At 35.5% G+C, this 22,656-nt stretch overlaps 1 protein-coding gene across 1 annotated transcript in view; it reads right to left on the reverse strand.

Annotated features, from left to right (window-relative positions):
* The window catches only part of DLGAP5 (DLG associated protein 5), a gene marked incomplete at its 3' end in the record, with an annotated part of 43,171 nt that extends 20,844 nt beyond the window's left edge, over positions 1–22,327 (reverse strand). The window contains exons 1-10 of the mRNA XM_081293279.1: positions 22,203–22,327; positions 19,112–19,317; positions 15,251–15,444; positions 12,386–12,448; positions 11,475–11,559; positions 11,266–11,388; positions 10,294–10,364; positions 8,397–8,671; positions 6,905–7,032; positions 6,392–6,518 (exon numbers count right to left, since the gene is read on the reverse strand). Of these exons, the coding sequence (XP_081149405.1) occupies positions 6,392–6,518; positions 6,905–7,032; positions 8,397–8,671; positions 10,294–10,364; positions 11,266–11,388; positions 11,475–11,559; positions 12,386–12,448; positions 15,251–15,444; positions 19,112–19,316 (1,271 nt within the window). The 5' untranslated portion in view covers position 19,317; positions 22,203–22,327. The remainder of the gene's footprint in view (positions 1–6,391; positions 6,519–6,904; positions 7,033–8,396; positions 8,672–10,293; positions 10,365–11,265; positions 11,389–11,474; positions 11,560–12,385; positions 12,449–15,250; positions 15,445–19,111; positions 19,318–22,202) is intronic.
* Between the last annotated feature and the right edge of the window lie 329 nt (positions 22,328–22,656).

A 22,656-nucleotide genomic window follows, 5' to 3' on the forward strand; every position in this document is an offset into this window, starting at 1 on the left:
ACATTTCTAGTTTGTCTTGTTCTCATTTTTCAGTGTCTAATATTTCTCAATGTTCATTAGATTCTCTGATCTTGTCCATGGAACTAAGGCTAACCCAACTGCCAAGAGTAAACTGAAGCTAAAAACTGTAAATAAATCTATGATTAAAGTGACATGACCTTACAGAATTAAATTATTTGGCTTTGCTTATTTATGGGCAATGGTTCTCAACTAGGGTTGTTAACTTTGTTCCCCAGTGGACATTTGGTGATGTTTGCAGATATTTTTAGTTGTCACTACTGGTTAGGGACACTACAAAACATCCTACAATACACTAAATGGAATCCCCACAATAAGTACACAAACTACAACTGAAAAGCATACAAGGTACAAGGAACCATTTTATGTTCTCATTGACAGTAAACAGTTTCAGTTTCTCAACATGCTAGAATGCTTTTTATATAGAAAGAGACTGAATTTTCCTCAGGCTTGCATTTCTCAACCTTAGCATGTTAACATATTAGATTATATAGTTCTTGTTGTGGGGGTCCACCTGGTTCATCATAGGATGTTTTATAGTATCCCTAGCCAGAAGTATTTATGTGACATACTTAGCATAGTTGAAATCATAGTTGAAAACTAGAAGATCCTGGAACAACATATTTCAAATGCTGAAAGAAAAAGGGTTCCAACCAAGAATCATGTATTCAGCGAAATTAAGCTTCAGGATTGAAGATGAAATAAAAATCTTCCATGACAAACAAAAGTTAAAAGAATTTGCAGCTAGAAAACCAGCTCTTCAAAACATCCTTGGCAAAACATTACAGGAAGAGGAAATGAAAAATAACAATGAAAACCAACAGCAGGAGGTAGTACAGTAAAGGAAAAACTAAGCATAGAGGAAAAACAAATCATGTTAAGTAACAAACATAACCAAATATGGCTGGAAATACAAACCATATCTCAATAGTAACCCTAAATGTTAACGGCTTAAATGTACCAATCAAAAGACATAGGCTAGTAGAATGGATTAAAAAAAACCCAACAATATGCTGCCTACAGGAGACTCATCTGATAGGAAAAGACATACACAGACTGAAGGTAAAAGGTTGGGAAAAATCATATCACTCATACGGTCCCCGGAAGCAAGCAGGGGTGTCCATACTTGTATCAAATAAAATAGACTTCAAGCCAAAGTTAATCAAAAGGGATAAACAAGGACACTACATACTGCTCAAGGGAACCATAAACCAACAAGACCTGACGATCATTAATATATATGACCCAAACAATGGTGCAGCTACGTTCATCAAACAAACTCTTCTCAAGTTCAAGAGTCTAATAGACCACAACACAATAATCATGGGAGATTTTAACACACCTCTCTCGCCACTGGACAGATCTTCCAAACAAAAGTTGAATAAAGAAACCATAGAGCTCAATAATACCATTAATAATTTAGACTTAATTGATATATACAGAGTATACCACCCAACATCAAGCAGATACACTTTCTTCTCAGCAGCAGATGGATCCTTCTCAAAAATAGACCATATATTATGTCACAGGGCAAATCTTAGCAATTACAAAGGAGTTGAGATACTACCATGCATTTTATCTGATCATAATGGAATGAAATTGGAAATCAATAATAAAATGAGAAAGGAAAAATCCTACATCACATGGAGATTAAACAATATGCTACTGAATGAACAAAGGGTTACAGAAAACATCAAAGAGGAAATGAAAAAATGCTTAGAGGTAAATGAAAACTCAGACACAATATATCGAAATCTCTGGGACACTATGAAAGCAATACTAAGAGGAACATTCATTTCATGGAGTTCATTCCTTAAAAGAAGGAAAAGCCAACAAATAAATGACCTCACACTACACCTCGAAGCCTTAGACAAAGAAGAACAAATCAGCAGCAAATACAGTAGAAGGCAAGAAATAATTAAAATTAGAGTTGAAATCAATGAAATCGAAACAAAAAAAACAATCAAAAAAATTGGCAAAACTAAAAGTTGGTTCTTTGAAAAAATAAATAAGATTGATAGACCACTAGCCACGCTAACAAAGAGAAGAAGAGAGAGAACCCAAATTACTAGCTTACGGGACGAAAAAGGCAACATCACAACAGACAATTCAGAAATACAGAAGACAATTAGAAATTATTTTGAAATCCTATACTCTAATAAAATAGAAGATAGTGAAGGCATTGATAAATTCCTTAAGACATATGAACTACCTAGATTGAGTCAGGATGATATACACAACCTAACCAGACCAATATCAAGTGAGGAAATAGAAGAAGCCAGCAAAAGACTACCAACCAAGAAAAGCCCAGGACCGGATGGATATACAGCAGATTTTTACAAGAACTTTAAAGAAGAACTAATACCAATACTCCACAATCTATTTCGGGAGATAGAAAAAGAGGGAGAACTACCAAATTCATTCTATGAGGCCAATATCACCCTGATTCCCAAACCAGATAAAGACACCTCAAAGAAAGAAAACTACAGACGAATATCCCTAATGAATTTAGATGCAAAAATCCTCAATAAAATTCTGGCAAATCGAATACAAAAACATATCAAAAAGATCGTGCACCATGATCAAGTAGGATTTATCCCTGGGATGCAAGGCTGGTTCAATATACGGAAATCAATAAACGTTATTCACCACATCAATAGACTTAAAGATAAGAACCGTATGATCATCTTGATAGACGCAAAAAAAAGCATTCGACAAAGTACAGCATCCCTTTATGTTCAAAACATTAGAAAAACTAGGGATAACAGGAACTTACCTTGACATTATAAAAGCTATATATGCTAAGCCTCAGGCTAGCATCATTCTAAATGGAGAAAAACTGAAGGCATTCCCTCTAAAATCTGGAACAAGACAGGGATGCCCTCTCTCACCACTTCTATTCAATATAGTTCTCGAAACACTGGCCAGAGCAATTAGACAGACGAGAGAAATTAAAGGCATAAAAATAGGAAAAGAAGAACTTAAATTATCACTATTTGCGGATGATATGATCCTATACCTAGAAGACACAAAAGGGTCTACAAAGAAACTACTAGAGCTAATAAATTAATTCAGCAAAGTGGCAGGATATAAAATCAACACGCATAAATCAAAGGCTTTCCTGTATAACAGCGACAAATCTTCTGAACTAGAAATGAGGAAAACCACCCCATTCACAATATCCTCAAAAAAAATTAAATACTTGGGAATCAACCTAACAAAAGAGGTGAAAGATTTATACAATGAAAACTACAGAACCCTAAAGAGAGAAATAGAAGAAGATCTTAGAAGATGGAAAAATATACCCTGTGCATGGATAGGCAGAACTAACATCATCAAAATGGTGATATTACCAAAAGTTCTCTATAGGTTCAATGCAATGCCAATTAAAATCCCAATGGCATTTCTTATAGAAATAGATAAAGCAATCATGAAATTCATATGGAAAAATAAAAGACCCAGAATAGCAAAAGCAATTCTAAGCAGGAAGTGTGAATCAGGAGGTGTAGCGATACCAGATTTCAAACTATATTACAGAGCAATAGTAACAAAAACAAATGGTACTGGTACCAAAACAGGCGGGTGGACCAATGGTATAGAACAGAGGACACAGAAACCAATCCACAAAATTACAACTATCTTATATTCGATAAAGGGGCTAAAAGCATGCAATGGAGGAAGGATAGCATCTTCAACAAATGGTGCTGGGAAAACTGGAAATCCATATACAACAAAATGAAACTGAATCCCCTTCTCTCGCCATGCACAAAAGTTAACTCAAAATGGATCAAGGACCTTGATATCAAATCAGAAACTATGTGTCGGATAGAAGAAAAGGTTGGCTCCAATCTACATATTGTGGGGTCGGGCTCCAAATTCCTTAATAGGACACCCATAGCACAAGAGTTAATAACAAGAATCAACAAATGGGACTTACTTAAACTAAAAAGTTTTTTCTCAGCAAGAGAAACAATAAGAGAGGTAAATAGGGAGCCTACATCCTGGGAACAAATTTTTACTCCTCACACTTCAGATAGAGCCCTAATATCCAGAGTATACAAAGAACTCAAAAAATTAGACAATAAGAAAACAAATAACCCAATCAACAAATGGGCCAAAGACCTGAACATACACTTCTCAGAGGAGGACATACAATCAATCAACAAGTACATGAAAAAATGCTCACCATCTCTAGCAGTCAGAGAAATGCAAATCAAAACCACCCTAAGATACCATCTCACTCCAGTAAGATTGGCAGCCATTCTGAAGTCAAACAACAATAAGTGCTGGTGAGGATGTGGGGAAAAGGATACACTTGTACATTGCTGGTGGGACTGCAAATTGGTGCGGCCAATTTGGAAAGCAGTATGGAGATTCCTGGGAAAGCTGGGAATGGAACCACCATTTGACCCAGCTATTGCCCTTCTCGGACTATTCCCTAAAGACCTTAAAAGAGTGTACTACAGGGATACTGCCACATTGATGTTCATAGCAGCACAATTCACAATAGCTAGACTGTGGAACCAACCCAGATGCCCTTCAATAGATGAATGGATAAAAAAAGTGGCATTTATACACAATGGAGTATTACGCAGCACTAAAAAATGACAAAATCATGGAATTTGCAGGGAAATGGATGGCACTAGAGCAGATTATGCTAAGTGAAGCTAGCCAATCCCTAAAAAACAAATGCCAAATGTCTTCTTTGATATAACGAGAACATCTAAGAACACAGCAGGGAGGAAGAGCAGGAGGAAAAGATTAACATTAAACAGAGACATGAGGTGGGAGGGAAAGGGAGAGAAAAGGGAAATTGCATGGAAATGGAAGGAGACCCTCAATGTTATATAAAATAACATATAAGAGGATGTGAGGGGAATGGGGGGAAAAAAAACAAGGAGAGAAATGAATTACAGTAGATGGGTAGAAAGAGAAGATGGGAGGGGAGAGGAGGGGGGATAGTAGAGAATAGGAAAGGTAGCAGAATACAACAGTTACTAATATGGCATTATGTAAAAATGTGGATGTGTAACCGCCGATGTGATTCTGTAATCTTTGTAATGTTTTGAACAACCAATAAAATAAAAAATAAATAAATAAAAAATAAAAAATAAAGTTTATCTTCCTCTCTTTACAATGCACCATTTGTGGAATATTAACACAGTTATTTTGATTTCAGCTCTGTCATACATCCAATAAAGCCCTTGCTAAAATAAAAAAAAAATAATTGAAGTGGCTCTCAAATACACACAAAATATAATAAAACAAATAAATATTAAAATGATTAAATTTCTTATCTACATGATTGGCAAAACTAAAAAAAAATGCTAGTTAGATATTGGAAAAAGTGAAAAAAAAAAAAAAAACAGGAACTCTAATTAATCTTACTTAAGGGACTAGAAATTGAGGTCATTATTTGCATATGTGAATAAAAAAGCATGTAGGTTGTTCTTTGTAGCCCTGACTATAATAATGACAAACAAAACCCAATGTTAATGCTTAACAACAGGGTCCTATTAAATAACTTGTGGTATATCCACACAATTAGATACTATGCAATCATTACAATACAAACCCAGCCAGGTGTAATGGTGCACGCCTATAATCCCAGAGGCTCAGGAGGCTGAGACAAAAGGGTTGCAAGTTCAAAGCCAGCCTCATAAACAACAAGGTACTAAGCACTCTGTGAGACCCTGTCTCTAAATAAAATACAAAATAGGGCTGGGGATATGGTTCAGTGGTCGAGTGTCCCTGAGTTCAATCCATAGTAACCTCCCCCCAAAAAGAATACACAAATCTGCATGTGCATACACACAAGGTACGAAAGCTCTTTTAAGTACTAAAATGGAATGTCTTCAACATTTAACATTAAATGAAAATGGGATAGTTTGTATTATACACTACTGCTCATAATTTAAAGAAAAAAATTCTATATTCTTCTATATATGCATTTTCTATCTCTGGAAGTTTTCACAAGGAATGAATGATACCCACTTCCATGGAGGTTCAAACTATGAGGTTGGGAGACAGCATTGGAAAGGAATCTTTTCACTTATACCCTTTGCACTGCCTACCCTTTGAACTAGCAACCAAATGAATACACTAGCTATTGAAAAAATAATTTGAATGTAAAAAATATGTAAAATTCACCCCACTAACATACTATGTTAAATATACACAAAACTAAATATTTGAGTTTTAAATGATTAGATATTTTAAAAAAAAATTTTATTTACTGTTGGACACAATATCTTTATTTTATTTATTTATTTTTATGTGATGCTGAGGATTGAACCCAGTGCCTCGAATGTGCTAGGCAAGCGTTCTTCCGCTGAACCACAACTCCACCCAGTAAATGAATAAAGAGACAAACCTGAAATAAGGTACATCGTGTGTTGGCTGAGACTTTTGACCTTCATTTAATTCAAGTGATGGGACATCTTTAATTGAAAGGCCATTTGAATTCTTAGTAGTAGCTTCATTTTGATTTACGCTATGTTCTAAAAATTAAAGAAAATATTACATACAAATTTCAAAATAGCAATTCTTAAAATGACACAAAAAGGCATTTTTTAAAAATTTCAATTTTTTTCAATTTTTTCAATTTTTTTCAATGTTGAATTTTATTTCTGCCTCAATTGTTTCATTCACCTATCCTCTAATGTGGTGCTCAAGAGATTTTTCATCTCTTCAAATTTACACTTACTTCCTGTCTGTATTTTTATTATAACTTTCTCTCCAAATGTCTTCATTCATACTCTCCCTTTTATTTATTTATTTGGAACCTGAGGTCATATCTCTGAGCTATACGAAAGAAATGAACTCTAAACAAAGCTGATAAATCATAATCTAAAAAAGTAAGTAAAAATTTAGTTAAATACTATACCTTGATTTGAAACTGTTAGAGAACCCAGAGGACACTGTAATTTATTTGAATTTTGCTGTACTGTCTTGGTAGAGTAAGTTTTACATTTTGGGGTCAAGATTTCATTTGTTGCTTCTTGAGTCTTATCACTAAAAACAACAGCAAAAATATACTTTGTGAAACATTAACTCCATGTATCTTATTAAGGGATTTCAGAATTCTATTTGTTTTTTAAAACCTGGGAGTCAAATAACAATGTTCCCATTTTTAAAAAGTAAGTTTACCCTGGAGGGAAAAAAAAAAAAACTCAAGTACATATAATGGGAATGTCCATCTGTATCAATTCTAATGATATTCAAAGACTCTGAAGATCTCTTAATAGAAGATAAGCAGTTAATAGTCTTCAATGCTGTTGAGTAGTTTCTAGTATATTTGCTGCCAAACAATATTACCTTTTCTTTTAAAAGGAGTCTAACTGATCCCCCCCAAACTTTGCAATTAATTTTTTTAGAGGTAATATTTTAAAGGAACTTGCATCAAAAACAAAACAAACAAAAAATCTGAATTATGGCAGTTTTCCTCTTGTAAAAAAATTTACTTCTGTTCTATTGGGAGTGATAGCACATGCCTACAATCCCAGTTACTTGGGAGGCTCAGGAAAGAGGATCTCAAGTTCAAGGCCAGCCTGGGCAACTTGGTGAAACCGTGTCTCAAAATAAAATAAAAAGACCTGAAAATGTAGCTCAGTGGTAGAGCACTTTCTTAGCATTTAAAAGATCTTGGGTTCAATCCCAGTACCGGCGGGATGTGTATGTGTGTGTGTGTGTGTGTGTGTGTGTGTATATATATTCTGTGTTTATATACATGTACAAACATATATTGAGAGAGATCTGTATTTCTCTGTATAAATACAAATTTTTAAGTGTTATAATTAAGTCACTTATTAAGAGTAAATGAAACCTACAAATTGAAGAGTAAAAATAATAAAAATGCATAGGAAATGCTAAATTTACAAAAGCATTATTTTTACCCTTCTAAGTAATATTGTTTTTTTTTAAAATATTTATTCTTAAGCTTTAGGTGGACACAATATCTTTATTTTACAGTTATGTGGTGCTGAGGATCGAATCCGGTGCCTTGTGCATTCTACGTGAGCACTCTACCACTGAGCCACAACCCCAGCCCTTTTGTTTTCTTTTTTAGTTGTAGATGGACACAATACCTTTATTTTATTTGTTTATTTTTATGTGGTGCTGAGGATCAAACCCAGTGCCATACTAGGTAAGCTCTCTACCACTGAGCTACAACCTCAACCTTGAATAATGTCTATAAAAAAACACATCCTCATCATTTATAATTAGCATATTTCACTAACTTAAATAATATAGGAAAACATAGGCCAAATCTAAAAAAGGCATTTGTTACCACCCCTCTAGGCCAAGGTTTCATTAAGATTTTACAAGTGTGTTTATATATATATATATGTTTTTTTCTTTAAGATTTATATTCTTACCCTTCTGATTCTAAAGGGTTCCAGGTATAACTGGGTGTCAAGAAAGCATCGGCACTTGTGGGAGTCATGAGTGTTACTTGATAGGTCTTCAAACCATCCAGTGGATGAAACATAAAATCATTAGGTGCAAAGGAAATTTTTGCTTTGGTTTTTGCAGGATTTTTCTTAGGTAAGTTTTCCATTTTTGATAAGATTTTATCTGGATCCATTCTATTTGTTGCACTGGTTTGTGAATCCAAAGTATTTTCTTCATTATCAAGTTTAAAAGAAACAACCTAGATAGAAGTAAATGGAACAGAATGAGAATTTTTATTCCTGGGATACACTCAACCAATTTTTACAGGATTGAAAAATGTGACAATTGAGCTCTATGTCCCCTATATATAATTTTTTCCCCCTATATATAATTTGAAAGGAAAAAAATACAATTAAAATATATATAGGGAATTAGAGGACCAGCTACATTAAACCCCTATGATCCTGGATGAGAGAGAACCAATTCTTATTAAAAGAGCATATAACACTCTGTAGGCATTACAAGAAAATAAAATATATATGAAAGTTGAAGTTGGAAAAAATTACTCAACTAACAAATACACTTTTTACTTAAATTACGTGGATAATCACAATTAGTTTGAGAATCAGAAATTTAGTATTAGATGACTGCTATTAAGGACCAAATTCTTTTTAAAACTAATCTTAGATGTAAGTAACCACTTGATAAGAACAATACTTTTCAATATGACACAGTAAGATATACCATATAAAATATCAAACATATTTTTAAACATAAGTTTTAGGTTTCTAGTTTCTGGGAATGCTTGTGATTTTTAATGAGATCTGAACTCAAAATAAGGTATTTCAACCTGGACAAACATTTAAGTGGTAACATTACCCTGAAGGGTGGAGCGTCAGTTAAAGTAAAAACTTGTGATAAATCTTTAAGGGGAAAATAAATCCAAGGGAAGAGCTAGAAAGATTGTAAAGATTCATCCCATAGTGCTTTTCTTAAAATATCTACATGTGATTTTTAGTAAGAATATAAACAGATTTCTTATTCTTGAACAAAACATTTTTTTAAAAGATGGAATTGTAAAATGGATTATAAACCAAGAGATTAAGCCCTCTATAGTGCCTTTTTAAAAAAACTAATTAATAAACAAATTTAAAAAAATAATAATGCCTCTTTTTGTGGGGAGGGTACTGGAAATTTAACCCAGGGGCAATTTACCACTAAGCTACATTCCAAGTCCCATTTAAATTTTTTATTTTAAGTTGCTTATTAGGACCTTGCAAAATTGCTGAGGCTGACCCTGAATTTGCAATCCTTCTGCATCAGCCTCCTGAGCTAATGGGATTACAGGCTTGTGCCACACAGCCATATGCCTCTTTTTTTATTATCAATTTATTAAACTCTATGCTAGATACCATCAGAAATTTTAGCTTATTTAATTCTTAAAACTGGACTATGTAGGTATTCTATGTTAGAGATGGAAAAACAAACTCAAATTGTAAAACTTTCCCAAAGATATGCAGCTAATTGGAAGCAGAGACAATAAACAAACTCAGGTCTAATTGAATACAAAGTAAATACATTTCACCTTTCTCCAACTTATCTCTTAGCTAATTCTCATATAATGGCTTTTCAGCTGTTTTTATTATTTTTTCCATAATCTTTTGGTTAACCAAATTATACTTCCTTTAACTATAAAGCTCTGAGAATAAGACACCTGAAAAAACAACAATAGTAAATTCTCATAGTTCTTTATGGTTCAAGAGGCTTTAACACACATGTAGGTTAACCTCTTGAAGCAGCTCTATATGTGTAATTTCAACTTTATGAAAGTAGCAAGAGATTTTCAGAGCATCTAGAGATAAACAGATGTTTATTCTCTACCTTGTCAGGTTTTGTTTCTGTCTTTTTCACAGGTCTTCCTTTATTTGGTGCCTTTTTTTCAGGTTCATTATCTACAATAAAAATGAAATTAGATATAAATTTTGGCTGATAAAAAATGCTGTATTAAAGCTACTAAGGTAATCTGGGAAAGAGAAAAAAAGGTGACAATACAAATGCATGTCTTGATGGATTTTTTATGATTAAAAGTCACATGATAAAAAGAAATAAAAATAAATGAAATTTCCTGCCAAACACAGGCCATCTGTTTCAAAACAAAACAAATGTGTTTTATCTTTTACTTTTTCCTCTGAATAAAAAATGCATTTTATAGACAGGTAACAAAGAAAAACACCAAGAACCACCACCAAAAATAAATGAATCACTCAAGATTCCATTACTGAATTGACACTTTAGCATGTTATTCAATTTTTCCTATGTCCACATGTTCATATATTATTTTTCAGAGTAGTGACACTACCTTTCAGAGTTTCATCTGTTTTTTCCCTATACTTTTTTTTTTGGGGGGGGGGGGGAAGGGACAGTGGGGGGGGGGGGGGCTGGGGACCAAACCTAGGGTCTTGTGCATTTGAAGCAAGCACTCTACCAACTGAGCTATATCCACAGCCCTAACCTGTTTTTTTCTTTGCCCACTTAGTGTATCATTAACCGTGTCATTAAATATACTTTAACAGCATCTACATTGTATTTCAACAAATGGATAAAGTGGGATTTATCTAGGCCATTAAGTATTCACTTCAGAGCACTGATTATACTAACTCAGGTGCTTCAACATTCCAGCTCTCGCTGTGTGCTAACTAAATGTCAGGACACAGACTCTGCTTTCCCAATTGAATTTTCCATTTCTCTCTTTCCTACTCAAAAAGTACATGCTGGTTTTAAAATTTAAACCCAATAATAACCTCAAGGGACAAAACATTCTGGTTAAGTCACTGATCAAAAAATAGTTCTTACCATTAGTGGCTCTTGTGACAGGCTTTCTTGTAGTGTTAGTTGAGACTGTTCTTACAACCTGCGTTGTTGTTTGAGTAGCAGATCGGGTCATTCTCACTGATGTCGGCATAACAGGCCGAACAACTGCAAGGGGAAGATAATCTAATCAAATGTTCTTTGTATTAATAAGTTATTACTGTGATAACACCAGTAATTGTTAATATTCCTACCTTTTTTCTCTTTGTCCAATACTTTCTTTTCTGCAATTTGTTTTTGAACAGGTCGGATGGCTCCAACATCAATCCCATTCTCAATCTATTTAAGAAATTAGGTACTATGTGATTTAACTGCATAATGAATCAAACTATGACAATTTTAAATTGTAAAATGATCCCTCAATTGAATCCTGACAATTATAAATTACCCAGCAAAAAAAATCTATTAACCTAAATAAAATGAAAGGAAGAAAAGTTTTCAATTATAAATATTTCCTTATAACCTTTTTTTAGAGTCCTAGAATTAAGCACTGACAACACAGCTAATTATAACCACCTGATGGTCCTTGAACTCAACAGGAATACTTTCATTTTAAGAGCCTTGAATTTTGCCTAGAAAACTCTTCTTTCGGATAGAGAACCCTTTCCCATGATTCACTTCCTTAAAGACCCCACTCAAAATGCCACCATTTCAGTTGGGCTCTCCCTGATTGCCCCAATCAAAATTCTACCCAACACATACTTCTGGTATTCCCTAACTCCCTTCTTCTAAAATTTCCTCCATAATACTTATAATCATTTTATATATATTTTTTTAAATTGCCAGTCTGATATGTAAGTTCCATGAAGCCAGAGAATTTTGTTCTTTATGTATCCCATAGACTAGAAAAGTGCTAGGATTGTGGTAGTGACCCAAAATCTACCAAACACATGAAAACTTAGCTTTCTGGCCAGATAAAAGTCATACTATCCCTCTTTGACCACTCCATTTTCTTAGAAACCATAATACTCATCTGCTATGTGCTTTTCATAGCACATGTTTTCAGCTATTTACATTTCATGCAGGTAACTTGGAATATATAATACGAGTTCAGTAAACAAAGATGGCGACACAAAGTTTGGTATGGATCTATCATCAATTGTACCTTAGTTTGTTCAATTTGGTCTTTGGCCTTTGATCTTGTAATCCGTCCAGAATATGGAATAGCCTTTAACAGTCAAATGAAAATCCAGTTAAAAAAAAAAAAACAAAAACATAAAATGAATTGGCAAAAGCTTACTTTCATGTCTCATTATGAAACAAAATTCCCAGTTTAATATTAAATTTTATCTTCAATTATTTATGGCCAAAAGATACTTACTAAAAATTCCTACCTTTCTTCTGGTTCTGGCTGGATTTAAGTTATTTTTTAATTTTTTGTTACCAGGGATTGAACACAGGGGTGCTTAACCACTTAGACCCCAGCCCTTTTTATAATTTTATTTAGAGACAGGGCCTCACTAAGTTGCTAAGACTAGCTTTGAACTTGGCGATCCTCCTGCCTTAGCCTCCTTAGTCGCTGGGATTATAGGTGTGCACCACCATGCCCTTCTGGATTTAAATTTTTTCTGGATTTAAATTTAATAGCTTCAAAACTTACTCATATTTCTCTATTAGGGAAAAGAAACTTCAAACCATATTTTCCCTGTACTAGAATCCTCATTAATATGATAAGTTAGACATATTTGGGAAGAGGGTAATAAGCAGACTTGAGTATTAGGATCTTTCATTTTCTGTTTATAAAAAAGAGATTCTCAGGGCTGGAATGTGGCTCAAAGCACTTGCCTTACATTCTCAAAGCCCTGGGGTTCAATCCCCATTCCAAAAAGGAAAAAAAGAGATAAATGAATACCAGCAAAAAGAAAAAAAAAGGAAATAAAAAACTTAAAAATTTTTCCACTTAAATTATTAAAACTTTTTTAGTTTTAATAATTTTGCTTTCATATCTTGAAGAAAAAAATCTAACAGGAGAAAGACTAGGGTAGTAAGTTATTTGTCAACTCTAAAATTCTTTTAAGAAGCGTAATTATAGATTTCTCTAGATGAGATGCCATTTTGTATCTCCAAATCTCAGTAAAAACTTAGTGCTATAGAAATAGGATTGCTGGACATGGTGGCGCATGCATGTAATGCCAGAGGCTCGAGGGGCTGAGGCAGGAGGATTGTGAGTTCAAAGCCAGTCTCAGCAAAAGCAGGACACTAAGCAACTCAGTGAGACTGTCTCTAAATAAAATACAAAATAGGGCTAGCTACTAGTGAATTTTTCTATTTAACACAGTGATGGGCCTCTTTTTCCCCTCTACCTATAACACTATTTAAATAGTTATTTACAATTTGGACCAATGACTGACATCCCACATATTCTGGGAAAGCCACCTTAAATATAACCCCTTCCAAGAGGTCTTTGATGTTCTTGCAAACAGAAATAATCTCTCCCTCCTCTAACATACAAAGAATAGATTTAGCTTTATCTTTCCAACTTGAACTACAGCCATTAATTTTAGTCTCTTCCTTATTGTTCTAAGATCATGCTATATACAGAGTAAATAATCAAAGATCTGCCAAGTGAATCAATGAGATTCACAAGGCCCAGAAAAGTAGGCAATATTTTAGGTCTTTATATCATTCCATTCTTATTTAAATTTGGAACTCATATACAATGACATCTTGGAAACATATTATTTAAAATGAGATCTGTGTTATATACTTTTAGAATAGCCAGTAGGTCAGAAGAATTAAAGTTTTCCTGGGGTGCAGCAACTCAAAGAGTTGAGACAGAAGGACTGCCAAGTTTAAGACCAACCTCAGTATCTTGGTGAGACCCTGTCTCAAAAATAAAAAATCCAACGGCCTCCTCTATCTTCTATCCTATTTTAGTTTTCCTGCCACCCTCACAAGTCTTTTTACCCTGGTGTTTGACTTCTGCTCACCTGAGGGTGCTCTTTAAAAAAAAAAAAATAATTTTATATATCTTTATTGAAGGGATTTCATTTAATCCTATAGTTAAACCACATCTATATCCTCAATGTTATATCCTAAGTCCATATCTTAGCATCAATCTCCATTCTGTTTTCAAAATTTTTATTCCCAACTGTCTATATAGGTGGCCCAAATAAGTTAAAAAAAAAAGTTCACAAACATGTACCCATGTAAGCTTGTTACTTTTGTCTTCCTCATCTCTTTGGCAGTATGGCATAATTTGTACATTTGTTGAAACTAATAATTCCAGAATCATCTGTCTCTGACTCTTTATTAATTCCTTCAACCCTTATCATTTACTTGGCCACCAGTCCTGTCAAATATATCTTACACCAGTTTCCCTTTTAAACCCACTGCCCCAAACAACTTATCCCATCGATTCTGCTGTAATAGTCTCACAAATTATCTTCTTATCCATAAATGCTTTCCTTTCTAGACTGTAATTTTTAAGGCCAGGGTAGACTTTCTGAATTATTAACTTGATGATGGCCCTACCTCATTTATAAATCTCCCCTGACTTTCCATAACTAACTTACAAGATAAATGCCGAATCCTTTGGCACAGTATTGTTTGGCCTGGCTGAACCAGATTTCCTAGTCTATCCTCTCTCCATTTATATATCAAGGAATCTGATTTTCTTTTCTTTTTTTTTCTTTTTGTTTGTGGTGCTGGGGTTTGAACCCAGGGTGTTCTACCATTGAACCATATCCATATCCCTTTTATTTATTTTGAGACAGTGTCTCACCAAGATGCTGAGACTAGTCTTCAACTTACAATCCTTCTGTCTTAACTTTTTGAGTTGCTGCACCCCAAGAAGCCTGATTTTCATTCTTCTGAGCTACTGTTATGTCATTCCCACCTTCTACCAATTAGTTAATCAATTAAATTAATAAAAGGACTAAAAGAAAGGGCATTGGTCATTTTGTTTCTTAAAGAAAGTTCTAGATAAAAGGAACTATTCTTCTTTATCAAGTTAAGATCATTAATTTACCTTTTTTGGCTCAGTTTTCATAGCATTCTGATTTGATAAAAGAAAGGAAGGTGCTTCAGGTCTATAAAGACCCATTTTAAATATTCCTCGTTTAGCTTTCTCTCTCTGTTCTTTTAATTTTTGAAGTTGCTTTTCTTCTTTGTATTTTTGAAGCATTTGTTTTCTTTCTTCACTTAGGACAGTTTTCAATGACTCTAAGCATGAAAAAAAAATCAAAACACAATATATAAAACATTTCAAATAAAAAAGTTACAGAAAATGTTTAAAAATCATTTTGTCTAACTGCTTCTAAGAAACGCTTCTAATAATTTATTCCTTAATATTCTAACTTGTTGAGAGCCACAGCAGAGTTGGGATGGTGCCACAAGGAGTGGTTGAGAGGTGACACCAGCAAGCCATTAAGATGATAATTAAGTTAAGCTGTGTATAATTGCTGTGACTGGATGATGCTGGATTGGAGCAGGCTGTGTATTCAGTTGTATATGGACCCCTGCTGTCAGGAAATAAGGCGGCTCCAGCCGCCTTGGGCTCTGCTACTTTTGAGTTCTGAGTTCTCCTGGGTTCCCGGGGGAGTTCTCCTGGAGCCCTGTTGAGGGCAGAGAGAGTTCCTGGGGACAGCACGTGGAGTTCTGGTGAGAGTTCGGCAATAAAGTAGTTCCTGTTTGAACCTACAAGTGCCTCAAGGCGGCTAGGTTATTTGTGCCCAGCCAGACTGTGGCACTAACTAAAAGTTATTTTAACCCCTAGTCTTTTCAAAATTACTATTCCTGTGTGTGCCTTCACTTGTTCAAATATTAATGGCTTGCTATATGTACCAGGCATGTGTTCTGTTTTGAACCCCGGGTGCTTTCCACTGAGCTATACCCCTAGCCCTTCTGCCCTTCTTTTGAGACAGAGTCTTGCTACATTGCTAAAGCTGATCTTGGAACTTTCCATCCTCTTGCCTCAGCCTCCCTAGTTGCTGGGATTTTAGGCATGTACCAAAGTGTCCAGAGTTATTACTTCAATTGTAAATTAATTAACTTATAAGATAATCTTCTAAAGACCCACAGTATTGAATGTCATACACTCTATATTTGTATACCATATTTGCTTTCTTGGATTTTTTACTAACTCCTCTAGCCTCCATTTTTTTTTTTTTCATTTATGTATTTAATTTTATTTTACAGTACTGGGGAATGAACACAGGGTCTTGCACATGCTATGCAAGCGCTTCATTACTGAGCTATATCCTAAGCTCTTTTTACTTATTTTAAGGCATGATCTTGCTACATTGCCCAGGTGATTTCAAACATGAGACCTTCCAGCCTCAGCCTTGTTAGTATAGTACACTACCACATCAGCTCCTCCATGCTTTCCTATAAACTAGAAATTATATCTAAGGGTTTAACTTCATTTGGTGCTACTCCTCAGTTCTTTGCTTGTTTCCTCATGTCCTTGCCCCCTAAATGTTGAAGTGCTTTTCTCTCCTTTTTCCACTCACAACTCTGGATAATCACATCCAGTCTTACAATTTCAAAAATTCAGGAGTTCCTGAAGTTATTAGTTATATCTCTAATTCAGACTTTCCCCCTAACTCATCTTGTGTATTTAATTACCTTTTCATCATCTCCTCTTACATGTCTAATAGGCATCACAAATTTAACATGGCTAAAATTGAACTCTTAATTTTACCACACCCTTTAAAAATTATTCCTAAGTATTTTGTAACTTTGCAAATAGCCAGTCCACTTTTTACTTATTCTCAGACAAAAAAATGTTTGGTTCTTTCAAGGTCTTCCCGTATCATTCTATGCCCATATTTTCATTTCCTTTCAATTCCAAAGGGATGGTATTCTTTTCTCTCTCCCCCAGACTACTAGCTCATTTCCTCTGACCTTCAAACAGCACTGATGATATCATGTTAAAAATAAAAACAGAAGAACCCCACAACAGTTTTTATCCAATTCTTTTTTCCTTACTTTTCTTCAGAATCACAAAAATGATATATCTGGAAGAAATGTTTTAGGCCAATGTTACCCTTTGCAGAATCAATTAAGTGTCTTATATGTTTCATACTGGTCCTGGAAATTGAAAAATCCGAAGTAATTAATAGTTAAACAACTTGACACCTCATTTTCTTTCTCTATAAAACTTCTAAGAAGACTATCTTCTTTTAAATTCTCCATTTACCCTGGCTTTATTTTACTGCCACCTAAACAATAAAATAGAACTCCAATGACTCCTGGCTAAATGAAAAATCATTTCTTATTCTTCCTCCTTCCCTAAAAATCCCTTGCCTTCTAAGACACTATATTTTCATCATTTTTTATCTTTCCTGAGATTACTTTTCTTTAGTTTGTCTTGTCTAATGGCCCCAAATCATTTTGGGCAAACTGTAAGGATGAATTTTTTTTTTTTTAATATTCATTTTCTGGGGCTGGGGTTGTGGCTCAAGCGGTAGCGCGCTCGCCTGGCATGCATGCGGCCCGGGTTCGATCCTCAGCACCACAAACAAACAAAGATATTGTGTCCGCCGAAAACTAAAACAATAAATATTAAAAATTCTCTCTCTCTCAAAAAAATATTCATTTTCTAGTTGTAATTGAACACATTACCTTCTTCTTCTTTTTTTTTTTTTAATAGTGGTGCTGAGGCTCGAACTCAGGGCCTTGCACATGCTAGTCCAGAACTCTACTGCTGAGCCACAACCCCAGCCCCAGGATGAATTCTTTGCTCTTTTCTTGCTCTGTTTGAGTTACCCTTTAATTTTTTTCCATATCTTAATTAGTACATTATATATGAAAAGTGTTGTGACATATTCATACATGCACAAAAATTAATATAGTCAATATCATTCCCCAGTATATCTCCTTTTTCCCTCTCTTCCTCTCTCTCGCTTGTTACTTTACTATACTGGTCTTTCTTCTATTTTCATGAGATTCCCCACTCTCTAGCTTCCACATGAGAGAAAAGGAAACACGTGATCCTGGACTTTCTGAGTTTGACTTATTTCACTTAACATATGCTCAAGTTCTATCCATTTTCCTGCAAATGAGATAATTTCATTCTACATATTGAATAAAACTCCATTATGTATACTTATATTTCATTTATCTATTCATTCATTGACAGACACCTATTGGTTGGTTCTATAATCTGACTACTGTGAATTGTGCTGTTATATACACATATTGAAATATGTATATACATATGTATATGTATACACACACACATACACACCACACACACACCCATATACTTTAATTCTTTAGGATAAATACCCAGGAGTGATGTTTTCTTATTGTTATTCCACAGGTTTTTTTACCCATTCTATTTTTATGTTTCTTATTAACCTTGTCATTACTTTCCTAAGTTCCAGAAGTTAAGAACTTTAGGTTTCCTACAAGGTAATATAGATAATAAAATGCTATCGTACCTCCATAGGAAAATCGCTTTAGCCTAGCTAGGGACATTTATGGCCTTTAAATTAAATGGCTAGGACTTAGTTGTAGAAAACACCAAGTTATTTAAATATTTCAAAGCTCCACTCTTTTGACCATTTTTAAAAAATTTGGTTTTGGCCAGTTTTGTTTTGTTCTTTTTGTTTTACTCACAGGCATTAAATCAACTTTTATTCACTCTTAAAAATACTTAAGCCAGGCGTGGTGGCACACAAGTAATCCCCAGTGGCTGGGGAGGCTGATACAGGAGGATTACAAGTTCAAAGCCAGCCTCAGCAAGACCTTGTCTCTAAATAATATACAAAAATGGCTGGGGATGTGGCTCAGTAGCTAAGTGCCCCTGGGTTCAATCCCTGGTACTCCCCCCACCCCACCTCCCCTCCACCCAAATACTTAACTACAACAGAACTTTACTTACTTGGCTTGGTACTGGCCTTTTCTGGAACAAGCTCTTGCAATGTCTCATCTAATTCAACATCTTTCAAACCAATGTGTCTATTTCGTTGGTATTTCTTATGTCTGTTTTCTTTTTGAGACAGTGATTTCCTATGAGCAATTTTAGTTCTAATCATTTCAGTACTTAAATCCTTTCTGTGATGACTGGCAAAACGTGATGAAGACATACTGTCAGGGAAAAGAGAAATAGAAACCAACATGAATTTTCTTTTTTTTTTTTTTAAGAGAGAGAGAGAGAGAATTTTTTAATATTTATTTTTCAGTTATCGGCGGACACAACATCTTTGTTTGTATATGGTGCTGAGGATCGAACCCAGGCCGCATGCATGCCAGGCGAGCGCGCTACAGCTTGAGCCACATCCCCAGCCCCCCAACATGAATTTTCATTTAGATATTTTTAAAAATTAAGATTCCAGTTCATCTTCTCTCCCACTTCAGAGATATTTGAAATAAAACTATTAAATGCATAATGGAATACCTATGTGACAATGAAGAATAGAAAAGAGATTATCAAGAGACAAGATGCTACAACCTATTTTGGAGTTCTAAATAGGAACCTGTTTGATAGATGAAGTGAAGCCCAGGAAAACTATAGTTTAGAATATAGACAAGAGGCTCCGGAATTGCCATAAAGAACACTGAAATAGAAGCGTGCAAGTAAAGGTGAAAACAGGGAACATACAGGACTGTATATAGAACAGTTTCCTTAACTTTCCCTGTGTTACCAGGCAACATTATTACAACCTCCTCTAGCTGCTTCTCCCCAGTTTGATTAAACTGCATAAAATTCCTTTTTTCTTTTTCCATTTTGTGTGTGTCTCTTATGCCAGTGGATACTGAATCCAGCCAGAGGGGATCCAGGCAGGATCCCTAGGGGATGCTGCCAGTAACACCGTGGTGATGAATAGCCTGGTGTTTCTTCTCACTTCAAAACAACACAACACACACACTAGATGCCTATTAGACTTGTCCAAAAATAGGCGGATGGACTTTTAAACTGGGAAAAGAAAGGTTTTTCAGGAATAATTACCACAGTGATGCAGAAAGATAACAGCAGTTTGCCCCACTATTTTTTTAGCATATATATTTTTTAGTTGTAGATGGACACAATACATGTTATTTATTTATTTTTATGCCATTGAGCCACAATCCCAGCCCTTGCCCCTTTTTTTTTTATCCAAGCAAGAAAACACATAGTTTACTTGGTACACACCCTTTTCTTTAGAAAGATTTTTTGAGAATGTATTAAAGAAAAACAAGAAAGTCAATAAAGACAGTGTCATAAGTTCTAACAGTGACTCCAAATGAGAATAATAAAGGATAGTGGAAAGTTTAAGGGGGTCACTTATGCACCTGATATTTCAAGAAAACTACAAAGCTAGAGAGAAGACTTGTTCTCCAGAATAAAAGTCTTGACAGTTTAAAAGAAGGTAAGAAGGTCCCCTCTGTGATTAGAAGGTTTAAAAAGTTATGGGCACCATGAATATATAGAAGTACTCCTTTTCTACCATCATATTCTCACAAGGTACTGCTAAGTTTCTGTTATTGTTTTTTTGTAGTGCTGGGGATTGAACCCAGGGCTTCGTGCTTGTCAATCTACTACTGAGCTTATGTCCCCAGACCTCTCAATACATGTCTCATGTCAGTCAGGCAAGCAATCAGTTTGCAGGGGACTCCAGCTGGGGGCACTCTAATTCAATACAATTCTGATTCTATCTACCTGAAGACAACATCAGATCCTTCAGGTTAAGGGCTCAGTCCTACAAGACTGCCCCCATATCCCATGTCAAATTGTTTTACCTGTGCTACTGACTGACTAGCTATATATCAGGGTTTCCACAACCCCTGTTTTCAGGTTGCAGTTATTTGCTAAAGCAGCTCACAGATCTCAGAGAAGCATTTAATTTACATATACTGGTTTATTCCAAAGGTTATAGCAATAGATAAAGATGAAGAGAAGCACATTTCTAAGCTGTCTTCAAGCGCATTGCCCTCCATGAACCTTCACATTTCTACTTGAAAGTTCTTAAAAACACGATTTTTTTTTTTTTTTTTTTTTTTTTGTAGATGGACACAATACTATGCGTTTATTTTTATGTAGGGCTGAGGATCTAACCGGCCCGCCCATGCTAGGCGAGCGCTCTACTGCTGAGCCACAATTCCAGCCCCTAAAAACACGATTATAAGCAATTACAAGAGCATAATTAGCATCCCACTTGGATACTAGTAACATTCTCCTTGAAGAGCCCAGGAAAAGTGACATGGGCTATGCTTTTCATGAATAAGTCTCCTAATATGTGATTTGTTACTATTATGTGATTTGCTAAATAGTAAAAGTTAAAACTTGTTATTAGTTACTTTAAAAGACTATCTAGGGGCTGGGGTTGTGGCTCAGTGGTAAAGCAATTGCCTCCCATGCATGAGCCACTGGGATCTATCCTCAGCATCACATAAAAACAAATAAATAAACAAAACATATTGTGTCCACCTACAACCAAAAAAATATTTTTCAAAAAGACTATCTAACATTAAAGGTATATTTGTCACAATAACCCTACAAAGTAGTTTAGTATTATTACCATTGTACAGATAAGGTAAATTAACTTCCCACATTAACACAGCTAAAAGATGGTCTATCCCAAGTCAGGCAGCCTGCCTTTCACACACATCTTAAATTTTCTTTGGCTGCCTGGAGTTTCTTCCAACTTAAAAGTCTAGAATGCGTTAGTCTGGCGTGACAGAGGTTCTCAGCTGGGAGTTTTTAGTCGTCAAAAGATCTGGGAGGAGCTCCTGGAATGTTCAACGTCCAGCATCGTGGAGCACTGTGCTACCTCAAAAGCCAATGACATCCCACTGGTAAAGCGCTGACTGCTGTATAAACCACGGCAACAAACATTTACACTTTGGGAGGATCGTGCCATCAGCTTCGGGAGGCAACCCGGTCCCTGAGAGCCCTCCCCCGAGCGGCGATCGACAGACTCACAGTCCCACTCCTCAGATCGTCTCCGGCAGCGGACCAAGATATTCCCCGCAGCTCTCCAAAACCCACCTACCTGAGGCACTTTCTAGTGCGAAACTTCAAACTAAAAATATAAGGGTCCTCCGAGTCAGGACAACGTCGGTCGCTCCCGAAGTAGGAACGCTCAAAGCCGAACCTGCGCAAAATTCAAACCTTCCGTACCAAGCCTCTGATTGGAGGGGCTTTAACCAGCACTTCCGGGAAAGTGCCCGCCTCTTCCCTTCGACGAATCTTGCGATAGGTTCGCTCTGTGCGATATTTGAATTGATTGAAAGGCGAAGGGACGGTTCAATAGATGGGTGTGATGGGAAAAATAGGCGGAGCCGCCACGCTGAAGGCGAAGAGCCGAGTAGGGGAGCGAAGTCTGGTGCGGTAGCCAAATCTTCTGGCGGAATTCTGGTAGCCAGCTGTATGCAATGGGCGAGTTCGTCCCACGCCCCTGAACTCCCAGAATTTCCCGGCCTTGTTTAGTCACAAAAATCCAGAAG

This window comes from Spermophilus citellus (assembly GCF_964194105.1).
Source record: "Spermophilus citellus genome assembly, chromosome: 4".
Taxonomy (NCBI): Eukaryota; Metazoa; Chordata; class Mammalia; order Rodentia; family Sciuridae; genus Spermophilus; species Spermophilus citellus.